Source organism: Oncorhynchus tshawytscha, linkage group LG12 (genome assembly GCF_018296145.1).
Source record: "Oncorhynchus tshawytscha isolate Ot180627B linkage group LG12, Otsh_v2.0, whole genome shotgun sequence".
In the NCBI taxonomy this organism is placed as follows: Eukaryota; Metazoa; Chordata; class Actinopteri; order Salmoniformes; family Salmonidae; genus Oncorhynchus; species Oncorhynchus tshawytscha.
Genome location: NC_056440.1, coordinates 35329226 through 35341281, shown reverse-complemented (window position 1 = coordinate 35341281; position 12056 = coordinate 35329226). Strand labels below are relative to the sequence as shown.

General features: G+C 43.1%; 1 protein-coding gene across 5 annotated transcripts in view; it reads left to right on the top strand.

Annotated features, from left to right (window-relative positions):
- cux2b (cut-like homeobox 2b) overlaps positions 1-12056 on the top strand; it is a 115419-nt gene that overhangs the window by 42626 nt on the left and 60737 nt on the right. For 4 of the 5 annotated variants that reach the window (XM_024439011.2, XM_024439009.2, XM_024439013.2 and 1 more), the window contains exons 2-3: positions 10820-10930; positions 11993-12040. In XM_024439011.2, coding sequence (XP_024294779.1) covers positions 10820-10930; positions 11993-12040 — 159 coding nt within the window. Of the gene's footprint in view, positions 1-10509; positions 10651-10819; positions 10931-11992; positions 12041-12056 lie in introns of those variants that run through there. The other variant, XM_042331651.1, reaches the window with a different exon arrangement.

Here is a 12056-nt window from a genome sequence, read left to right as displayed (position 1 = left end):
TTGCTGATGGCTGTAACGCTCACGCGCCTCTCATCCCCTTTGTAAGATTTGGCATGCTGTTTGAAGACAGCCTGACTGACTGGGGATTAATTATTGTGGATGATTTATCAGGTTTACTAGTCCAAGGTTTAGAAAGGTGTCAAAATAAAATGAGATTTTCAGAGTTGAGCCTACACAAACTGTACAGCACCACCAATTTCTAATTTGTATGTACTGTACTACTAGCTGCACAGTGGACACTGGTACCAATCACTACCTTGTTTTTATTTATATTGTATTTCACCTTTATTTAACCAGGTAGGCTAGTTGAGAACAAGTTCTCATTTTACAACTGCGACCTGGCCAAGATAAAGCAAAGCAGTTCGACATGTACAACAACACAGAGTTACACATGGAATAAACAAACATACAGTCAATAATACTGTAGAAAAAGTATATATACAGTGTGTGCAAATGAGGGAGGATAAGGGAGGTAAGGCAATAAATAGGCCATGGTGGCGAAGTAATTACAATATAGCAATTAAACACTGGAGTGATAGATGTGCAGAAGATGAATGAGCAAGTAGATACTGGGGTGCAAAAGACCAAGATAAATAAATAAATACAGTATGGGGATGAGGTAGTTGGATGGGCTATTTACAGATTGGCTATGATCTGTGAGCTGCTATGACAGCTGGTGCTTAAAGCTAGTGAGGGAGATATGAGTCTCCAGCTTCAGTGATTTTTGCAGTTCGTACCAGTTATTGGCAGCAGACAACTGGAAGGAAAGGCGGCCAAATGAGGAATCGGCTTTGGTGGTGACCAGTGAGATACACCTGCTGGAGCGCGTGCTATGGGTGGGTGCTGCTATGGTGACCAGTGAGCTGAGATAAGGCGGGGCTTTACCTAGTAAAGACTTGTAGATGACCTGGAGCCAGTGCGCTTTGCGGTGATTATGAAGTGAGGGCCAGACAATGAGAGCGTACAGGTCGCAGTGGTGATTGGTCTGAACACACTGGACACTCTGGTACCAATCACTAGCTTATGGTCTGAACACACTGGAAACTCTGGTACCAATCACTACCTCGTGGTCTGAACACAGTGGAGAGTGGATTAGTGGAAAGGAGAGCAGCTCCTGCCAAGCTGAGTGAACAGAGAGGTACTATAGTAGACAGTGGTCTAGAGATGTAGAGAGAGAGACAGATGCAGGGAGGAAGCAGCCAGGTGATAGCCTACCCTGTCAGAGTGTGTTTGGGGGAGGTTGAAGTTCCCAGGGCCAGGTCACAGAGGTCAGTCAACAGCCCCTCCCTCCCGGTTCCCTCTATGTCTGCAAGTCTGGACCAACCATCCACAAGAAGCTGCTTGCCTGTCGGTCAGTCGGTCGGTCCAGCCCAGGGAGAGAAGCCAGATAAGGGATCATCTTCCATCTTCCATATGGACAGAAGCCGGCCAGGCGTGGCTCTGCCTGCCCTGAACCCCCTCTCCCTCCCCAGCCTTGTTTTTCTTTTTTGTCCGCCCCTCAGCGGCTGGGGGGTGCCAGTAATAACGTTGAGACCAGACTAGACTGCAGTGATCGGGGCCATTGATTGTGGTGATTTGATTTATTGATCGATCCCCCTCTCAAATGTGGCGTCTGAGATGCAGGGCTAATCTGAGACGGCTACGGACTCTGGTGTCTTACAGAGAATAGGAGGTGATAAGGAATGTATGAAAGGAAACTACACTCATCTGAATCACACACTGGCCCCTGTGCTGCCTTGCTACGACCACTGTGTGCATGTGTCTGTGTTTGTGTGTGTGCTCTTTTGTGTGTGAGCTTGCATGCAGTGTGTGTATGTGTGTGCTTGATTCTCTCTTGGTGTGCGTATGCAGTGGGGGTTGTGATGTAGTAAAGTCACCAGGCAGAACAGAGTGGATCTATAAATTGATGGAATTCAAAGCCTCCAGCATCGATTACCATTATAACAAACAGCAGCACACAGAATGTCTGATTATTTTTAGACAAAGATTCTGTGCTCTCAGCAGCAATTCTGCTGATACTGTCGCACTTTCAGACATCTGCCTATGATTGCAATTAGATGGGGTACAAAATACAAAAAGAAAAAGAATATCTCCATTTGCATTTTCCCCTCTTTCCTCCCTGCCCGATTCTTTTCCTATTTAATTTGTGCTGTCCAAGCCCACTACGCAATATAGTGATTGTGACTCAGTCTAACTTATATTGCAATATCTTAGTCATTTTTTTACCAGTTGTCAAAATCTTCCACCATGTTTTGTCTTTGTGGAAGGCCAAAAAACCGCGTACAACCACAGACGTAATCAAGAGGAGTAGCTTTAATGAATCAATGTCAAATGTAGACTGCTGTTCTACAATATAGTAGCTTCACATTTTTACTGTCGTTACTGTTGTTGTATGTATTTTGTGTATTGAATGTGTTTATAGACTAACGTCAGTGGATGTAAATGATTTGGAGTGGGATTGATGGACTAACAAGCTTTAATAAATATTCATACTATTTCTAATGGCTAACATCAATGCTGGCAATGGTCCAATAGGGATTTGTTTCATAGCATTGTCGATATATTCTAGTACCAAACACATTATATTCCTGAGATCATCTCTCCACTGCTTTGTTATCACCATTACCCAACATTTTTCTTGTCTTGTTTTTCCTCTCCCTCCGTTGGGTCCAATGAGACCACTCCCTGCAGTCTTTTCTGCAACACAACACACATATGCATAAATACCTGACCCGCTCAATGCTGTGTGACTGGCTGTCTGTCAAGACATGTGATGGCTCCTCCACATACGCTGTTCTCAGCAGGGCCCAGGCTAGGCCTCCCCATCACTCCCTCCCTCAGGACCGGCCTGCTCAGCATCCCCCTTACCCCCTCCAAATACACCCCCTCCCTACACCTCCCCACCCCAGCGACAGCTCCGCCCTCCCCAGAGGAAACTCGTCAATTACGGCTGGATGTTTGACTGGCAGAGGCTTAATGACAGGAGCTCGGTATTGACCCGACTGCCACATACTGAAAATTCGGTCCCGATCGCCTTTTTTAAAACCTGTCAAACGATTACTGGGAAATTCTTCTTTGCCTAGGGAATGGAACTTGCTTACTCCCCCTATTTTCAATGTAGGCAATCAGGAGTATAGGACCTCTAGATTTGTGTGTGTTGTTGTTGTTTTGGATTCTCTATGCAGATATAAGCTTAGCATCATGGAGATGGATAAGTGAATCTTATCAGAGATCTCAAAGTTGCCCAAAGCTCAAGTTGGAATGGATCAGATTTGATTAGTGCGGTGAAAATCTTGAAGAGACTTGAAGTACACTATGTTTTATAGTTGCTCCATCATCCATCTCTTCAAGAAAACCAAACAGGCAAACAAAAGGTTCTGCTTCAGTTCCCTTCAAGAAAGTGGACAGACACCAGGTTTTATTTGATGTGCTGTTGCCCAGCCTTTTCAGAAAGGCCAGGGAACAAGCTATTGTTGTTTTACTCCCATGGGAGTATTCACTGTTCTCATTGCTGAAGTCACTTACAACTGAATGGAAACGGAAGTCTGTTCCCTCACTGGTATATGTAGGATGCAATCAAAAGAAATGCTCTGCTATGATGCTATTTGATACGTTTTCAGAAGTGTTACATTCCTTGTCCAACACTGTAGACTGATGCTTCCACTTTTGCAATTAATTAACATGGAGGGGACTTTGAGCATACTGCAAACACTGTACTATACACTCTACTTACAAAATACCCACATAACTACCATGTAAATACTATACATATGTTGTTGGACTGTTCATGTGAAGCAGGACCAGAAATTGTTGTCAACTTGACTGAATGAGGCATCAATATGATTTGCTTTACTTTACAGCCTCTTTGTCAATGAAGCAAGCACTGGGCAATTCAGAATCAGCACTATAATCCACACAAAGCCACTTCTACCAGGATTCTCTCTCAGCCAAATTAGCTGGTGGTCTAGAGCTGCTTGAATCTGTTGGAGGATAGCCCACTCCTCACAGCCAAGTCCCAAATCTCAGAAAAATCCAATTCTAGATGTGGTAGAAGGGCTGACTGACGAACAGTGACTAGTTTGTAGGAGTGCAGGCAGTAGGGAAACAAATAGGAATATGTTTCTTACAAAAATACAATGCTTGGTTTTGCCGTAAACATCAGGATTCCCAATCTCCAATCTGCCTCTTAAAAGGATTCACACCCCTTGACTTTTTCCACATTTTGTTGTGTTACAGACTACACTTAAATTGGATTAAATTTATATTTTGTGTCACTGGCTTACACACAATACCCCACGTCGAAGTGGAATTATGTTCTTAGAATTATTAAAATTTTTATTTAAAAAATGGAAAAAAAAGCTGAAATATCTTTAGTCAATATCTTTAGTCAATAAGCTCGGGGGCGGCAGCGTAGCCTAGTGGTTAGAGCGTTGGACTAGTAACCGGAAGGTTGTGATTTCAAACCCCCAAGCTGACAAGGTACAAATCTGTCATTCTGCCCCTGAACAGGCAGTTAACCCACTGTCCCCAGGCTGTCATTGAAAATAAGAATGTGTTCTTAACTGACTTGCCTGTATTCAACTGTATTCAACCCCTTTGATATGGAAAGAAGAAGAAGGGCACCTATTGGTAGATGGGCAAAAATACAAAAACAGACATTAAATATCCCTTTGAGCATGGTGAAGTTATTAATTACACTTTGGATGGTGTATCAATACATCCAGTTACGACAAAGATACATGTGTCCTTCCTAACTCAGTTGTCGGAGAGGAAGGAAACCAGTCAGGGATTTCAAAATGAGGCCAATGGTGACTTTAAAACAGTTACAGAGCATAATGGCTGTGATTGGAGAAGCCTGAGGATGGATCAACAACATTGTAGTTACTCCACAAAACTAACCTAAATAGCGTAGTGAAAAGAAGGAAGTCTGTACAGAATAAAAATATTCCAAAACATGCATTCTGTTTGCAATAATCACTAAAGTAAAAATGCAAAAAATGTGGCATAGAAATTAACTTTATGTCCTAAATACAAAGTGTTATGTTTGGGACAAATCCAACACAACACATCACTGAGTACCACTCTCCATATTTTCAAGCATGGTGGTGGCTGCATCATGTTATGGGTATGCTTGTCATTGGCAAGGACTAGGGAGTTTTTTTAGGATAAAAATAAACAGAATATAGCTAAGCACAGGCAAAATCCTAGAGGAAAACCTGGTTCAGCCTGCTTCCCAACAGAAAATGGGAGACAAATTCACCTTTCAGCAGGACAATGACCTAAAACACAAGGCCAAATATAAATATTGTCTGGTAATGATCAACAACCAACTTGACAGAGCTTGATGAATTTTACAAATAATAATGTGCAAATATTGTGAAATCCAGGTGTGCTAAGATCTTGGAGACTTACCCGGAAATACTCTCAGCTGTAATCGCTGCCAAAGGTGATTCTAACATGTATTGACTCAGGGGGTTGAATACTTACTGTATGTACTGTAAATGAAATATTATTGTATTTAATTTTCAATAAATGTACAAATGTTTCTAAAAACTTGTTTTCACTTAGTCACTATGGGGTATTGTGTGTCGATGGATGAGAAAAAATATATTTAATTCATTTTGTATTCAGCTTGTAACACAACAAAATGTGGAATACGTCAAGGGGTATGAATACTTTCTGAAGGCACTGTAGTTACGTTAGAAAGGGATGGGCCAAGGGAAATGTAATCCATTCGGACTCTTGGAGAAAGTCCTGAGGCAAAGGACTGTTTTGAACAAAGGCATAATTGTCACAAAGGGATATCAAATAAGACTCGTCAATGGGAGCATTCTGTCGCTGGTTTTGGAGAGAGAAAGATGGCCTCTTTTCAAGGACCAATACAGGAATCTAATTACATCAAGATGTGATCAAATTGAAGGGTTAAAATGCCTTCACTGGGAATAAGTAGAATACGTTAAATGTTTCAAATATGGAACTGGAGTTTTATCCCTAGGTTTTCGCTCTCTTTTTTGGCTCGTGATAATTTATTAAATTGCCTTTAAGTAAGACTGGAGATTAATTAAAACACAGTCAATTGAATTTTCCAGCATATATAAATTCACTGTGGTAATTGAATCCCCCACTCCAGTTTTATATTGTATGCCAGCAGTTACAAGGGAATACCTTCATCAAATAAAACCAGTCCAAGAGGAGAGGAAAAGAGATGGGATGGAAGAGGGACAAACGTTGCTAACCATGTGTATGTGACAAATCAAATTTGATTTGATTTTGATTTGATTTGATTTTGATTTGCCTCAGTGGAGACTTGTACTCTAGGAAGATTTGAGATGTGGGTTTTTTTGGAACTGGAAATTGGATGATTGATCAGTTGAATTTGTGGATGGCATGTGGTATGGTGAGGCTAGTATAAATCGCTTTGGATGTTGATAGGGTGGAGTTTTAGTTCTAACAACATGCAAGTACTGTATCACCAGGTATTGAAGGATCTATTTGATATCATATATTCAAACAATATGAATTGTTATTAAGGCATGATTTGTTACTCTAGGGAAAGTGGATACCCGGTCAGTTGCCCAACTGAATGCATTCAACCGAAATGTGTCTTCTGCATTTAACCCAACCCCTTTGAATTAGAGGTGCAGGGGGCTGCCTTAATCAACTGTGTCCAGAGAGCAGTTATTGTTGGGGGTTAACTGCATTGCTCAAGGGCAGAACGACAGATTTTTTCCACCTTTCCGGCTCTGGGATTTGAACCAGCAACCTTTCGGCTACTGGGCCAATGCTCTGAACCGTTAGGCTACCTGCTAATGGGGAACATTTTAGTGACAATATTTGCACCGACGGTTATGGATGAAGACTGTCATGAAAATAAAATGACCACTCATAACCAGGCGTTTACATACCGCTCCAACAGATCCACAGATGATGCAATCTCTGTTGCACTCCACACTGCCCTTTCACACCTGGACAAAAGGAAAACCTATGTGAGAATTCGTTTAAAAATCTTTTTTACCTTTATTTAACTAGGCAAGGTTCCTGGGACTAAACACCTCCCTCTGCAACTGGATCCTAGACTAGATGATGGACCACCCCCAGGTGGTAAGGGTAGGCAACAACACATCTGCCACGCTGATCCTCAACACAGGTGCCCCTCAGGGGTGCGTGCTCAGTCCCCTCCTGTACTCCCTGTTCACCCATGACTGAATGGCCAAGCATGACTCCAACACCATCATTAAGTTTGCAGACGACACAATAGTGGTAGGCCTGATCACCGACAACAATGAGACAGCCTATAAGGAGGAGGTCAGAGACCTGGTCGTGTGGTGCCAGGATAACAATCTCTAACTCAATGTGATCAAGACAAAGATAATTGTGGACTACAGAAAAAGGAGAACCGAGCACGCCTCCATTCTCATTGACGGGGCTGTAGTAGAGCAGATTGAGAGCTTCAAGTTCCTTGGTGTACACATCAACAACAAACTATCATGGTCCAAAAACACTAAGACAGTTGTGAAGAGGGCACAACAAAGCCTATTCCCTCTCAGGAGACTGAAAAGGTTTGGCATGGATCCTCAAATCCTGAAAACGTTCTACAGCTGCACCACTGAGAACATCCTGCCTGACTGGTTGCATCACTGCCTGGTATGGCAACTGCTCAGCCTCTGACCGCAGGGTACTACAGAGGGTAGTGCGTACGGCCCAGTACATCACTGGGGCCAAGCTTCCTGCCGTCAGGTACCTCTATACCAGGCGGTGTCAGAGGAAGGCCCTAAAAATTGTCAAAGACTCCAGCCACCCATGTCATAGACTGTTCTCTCTGCTACTGCATGGCAAGCGGTAACGGAGCGCCAAGTCTAGGTCCAAAAGGCTTCTTAACAGCTTCTACCCCCCAAGCCATAAGACTCCTGAACAGTTAATCCAAAGGACTACCTAGACTATTTGCATTGCCCCCCTTTCTACACTGCTGCTACTCTCTGTTTATTATCTATGCATAGTCACCTTACCTCTACCTACATGTACATATTACCTCAATTACCTCGACTAACCGGTGCCCGCACATTGACTCTGTACCAGTACTCCCTGTATATAGCCTCACTACTGTTATTTTATTGTTGCTCCTTAATTATTTGTTTTCTTTTTCTCCCAGATTATTTTAGGAGATACTTCAACTTTTTTTCTTAACGGCATTGTTGGTTAAGGGCTTGTATTCAGCATTTCACTGTGCGTACTGCACCTGTTGTATTTGGCGCATGTGACAAATAAGATTTGATTTCAAATTGTTTTCTTGTAAAGTCAGCTGAGAGGCCATGACAATTTTGTTGTTGTTTTGGCTCTCTACTCCAATCACTTTGGATTACCATTTTGGTGTCACTTTTATTGTAAATAAGAATAGAATATGTTTCTAAACACTTCTACGTTAATGTGGATGCTAGAATGATTACGGATAATCCTGAATAAACTGTGAGTAATGATGAGTGAGAAAGTTACAGAGGCATAACAGCATACCCCCAAAATATGCTAACCTCCCCTGTTATTGTAATGGTGAGAGATTAGCGGGGTATGATAGTTGTGTCATTGTTCACGATTCATGTTGGTCTATCCGTAATCGTGGTTGCATCCACGGTGTTTAGAAACATATTCTATTCTTATTTACAATACAATCTACTCCAAAATGACACAATACATTATTTACCATTCATTTCAATTAGGCGCTACATTTTCTGAAACACCACCAAAACAAACAGCAAATGCATCCAACAAGTTTGTGGAATCACAGACTTGATGTAATCATGCCGTGCTAGGAATATGAGACCAAATACTAAACTGACTACTTTAATACACATACTGTATACACTACATGGCCAAAAGTTAAACATCTCATTCCAAAATCATGGACATTAATATGGAGTTGGTCCCCCCTTTGCTGCTATAACAGCCTCTACCCTCCTGGGAAGGCTTTCCACTAGATGTTGGAACATTGCTGCGGGGACTTGCTTCCACACAAGATCATTAGTGAGGTCGGGCCTGATGTTGGGCAATTAGCCATAACTCGATGTTGGCGTTCCAATATATCCCAAAGTATGGTTTTTGATGGGGTTGAGTTCAGGGCTCTGTGCAGGCCAGTCAAGTTCTTCCACACCGATCACAACAAACCATTTCTGTATGGACCTTGCTATGTGCACAGGGGATTTGTCATGGTAGAAACAGGAAAGGGCCTTCCCCAAACTTCCCCTGGACTGCCAGAAGGTGAAGCATGATTCATCACTCCAGAGAATGCGTTTCCACTGCTCCCGAGTCCAATTACGACAAACTTTACACCACTCCAGCCGAGGCTTGGCATTGTGCATGGTGATGTTAGGCTTGTGTGCGGCTGCTCGGCCATGGAAACCCATTACATGAAGCTCCCGATGAATAGTTATTGTGCTGACGTTGCTTCCAGAGGCCGTTTGTAACTCGGTTGAGGACAAACATTTCAGCACTCGGCGGACCAGTTCTGTGAGCTTGTGTGGTCTACCACTTTGCGGCAGAGCCATTGTTGCTCCTAGATGTTTCCACTTCACAATACCAGCACTTACAGTTGAACAGGGCAGAAATTTAGCAGGGCAGAAATTTGACGAACTGACTTGTTGGAAGGGTGGCACCCTATGACAGTGCCACATTGAAAGTCACTAAGCTCTTCAGTACGGGCCATTCTACTGCCAATGTTTGTCTATTGAGATTGCATGGCGGTGTGCTCGATTTTATACATCTGTCAACAATGGGCGTGGCTGAAAAAGCCAAATCCACTCATTTGAAGAGGTGTCCACATACTTTTATGTAGTGTAAGTGAATCTGTCCCAATACTTTTGGTCCCCTAAAATGGGGGGACTATGTACAAAAAGTGCTGTAATTTCTAAACAGTTCACCCGATAAGGATGAAAATACCCTCAAATTAAAGCTGACAGTCTGCACTTTAACCTCCATAGTCATTATAATTTCAAATCCAAAGTGCTATTCAAATGGTTATTATGGCTGGCTTTAACTGTCGTCTAAACTTCCATGACCGTCCCAGCCCTACCTGACATCAATGTAAAGATGTAGGAAGGCAGTGGAAGAGAGATTTGAATAAGGAAGAGGCTTCACTGTTATCTGTGTTTATTGTGGCAGAAAGAACGGACAGTGCTTTGTGTTTGAATCTTGTCTGGGCTTGAAATCAGCTCCTCGTTTCTCCAGGAAGCTCTGTATTTGTTTATAAGGGTATTTGTCAGGATATTGGGTCCTTCCCACGTGACTCTGCCTTGTTTTTCCTTTTTCTTTCCTCTCTCTTTCTCCACTCTCTCTCATCACTCTCTCTCTCTCTCTCTCTCTCTCTCTCTCTTTCTCCACTCTCTCTCTCTCTCTCTCTCTCTCTCTCTCTCTCTCTCGTCTCTCTCTCTCGTCTCTCTCTCTCTCTCTCTCGTCACTCTCTCTCTCTCTCTCGTCTCTCTCTCTCTCTCTCTCTCTCTCTCTCTCTCTCTCTCTCTCTCTCTCTCTCCACTCTCTCTCACTGGAGTTCCATGGTTGTTGCAAGCGTATTGATTATTTCAAATACTGATTATCTAAAAGGCTTTCAGCTACTGTAGGCATTGGATTTATTTTGGCTTAATTATTTATGGGCCAGGGCTTGCAGTAAGTATTACCGCTATAAGATCATGAAGGATTACATTGTTAATATTCAGCAGTGTATTTTTATTTATGTCACCTTTAAGCTGCACTGTATGACTGTTGGCAGCCTCTCTAAGTGCTGTCTCTCTCTGCCTCTCTTTTTCTAACTCTCTCTCTTTGTCTGTGTTTATAGAGGGAGCTAAACTCAATAGCGTCTGAGCTGGCGGGGCGACAGGAAGAGAGCGAGCACTCCCACAAGCACCTGGTGGAGCTGAGCCGGGAGTTCAAGAGAAATGTTCCGGAGGTGAGTGCCCCCTCCCCCCCCTGCCCCTTTCACCCTCCAACCCCGTGCCTTCTCCCAACCCTGCCATGAGTTCTGCGTGTCATTCGGCTCATCTCCGCTCCACTAGGCAGACTGACTTTCTCAGTCTCTGGCAGTGTTTGACCCCGCTTACCTACAATATGTGCCTGAAATGTTGTATTTATTTTTCAAATCTGCTTTAGTGTATATCATTGGCGCACAATGCTTGGGACAAGTCAGTCATTACCCCACCCCCCTCCTCCAGGTCTGCTAAGGTTTAATTGAGACCCTGCGGCCTATAGCTAGGTGTTGTTTAAGGTCAGGGTTCCTAGGATCTCAGAGTCAGACTACAGAGCCCCTATCCCTTTGTGAGAGTGTGCTGTAATCCTGTCAGTATAGTACAGGTGCAGAAGGCAGGATCAGGCTGTCACCACAGGCAGACCAATCCCCTTACCGGGGGCTGACTGAGAGCCAGGAGGAAGGGAGCGGCTGGAGTTTGTACAAGCTGGAAATCCCCACTTACAGACTCTCACTCAAACTCCTCAGCTTTTCCCAATTTAAAACATCCCCCCATCTTCCTCCCTCCCTCACACTTCAGCCCAAACCAGAGATGTTGTTTATTCTGCTGGAATTTGTGCTAAAGTAAAATACATCTGGGATCAAACAGCATTTGACATTTGACAGTTGTCCATTTGACATTTGACAGTTGTCCATTTGACATTTGACAGTTGTCCATTTGACATTTGACAGTTGTTCGTTAGACATTTGACAGTTGTCCATTTGACATTTGACAGTTGTCCATTTGACATTTGACAGTTGTTTGTTAGACATTTGACAGTTGTCCATTTGACATTTGACAGTTGTCCATTTGACATTTGACAGTTGTTCGTTAGACATTTGGCAGTTGTTTGTTAAAATGGTCCATAACAAGTATAAGCATGTTCAATGCTATTGAGACAAATTACAATACAAAGTGCAGTAGAAGTCTTTCCCGGTCCTCACCAGGGCAATTGGCTTCTAATGTCTCAAAAATGGTACGCGTTTGTTCTGTTTGTCTGTATTCAGGAAGTCCGGGAGATGGTGGCTCCTGTCCTCAAGAGTTTCCAAGCTCAGGTGAGTCTACTTCTCC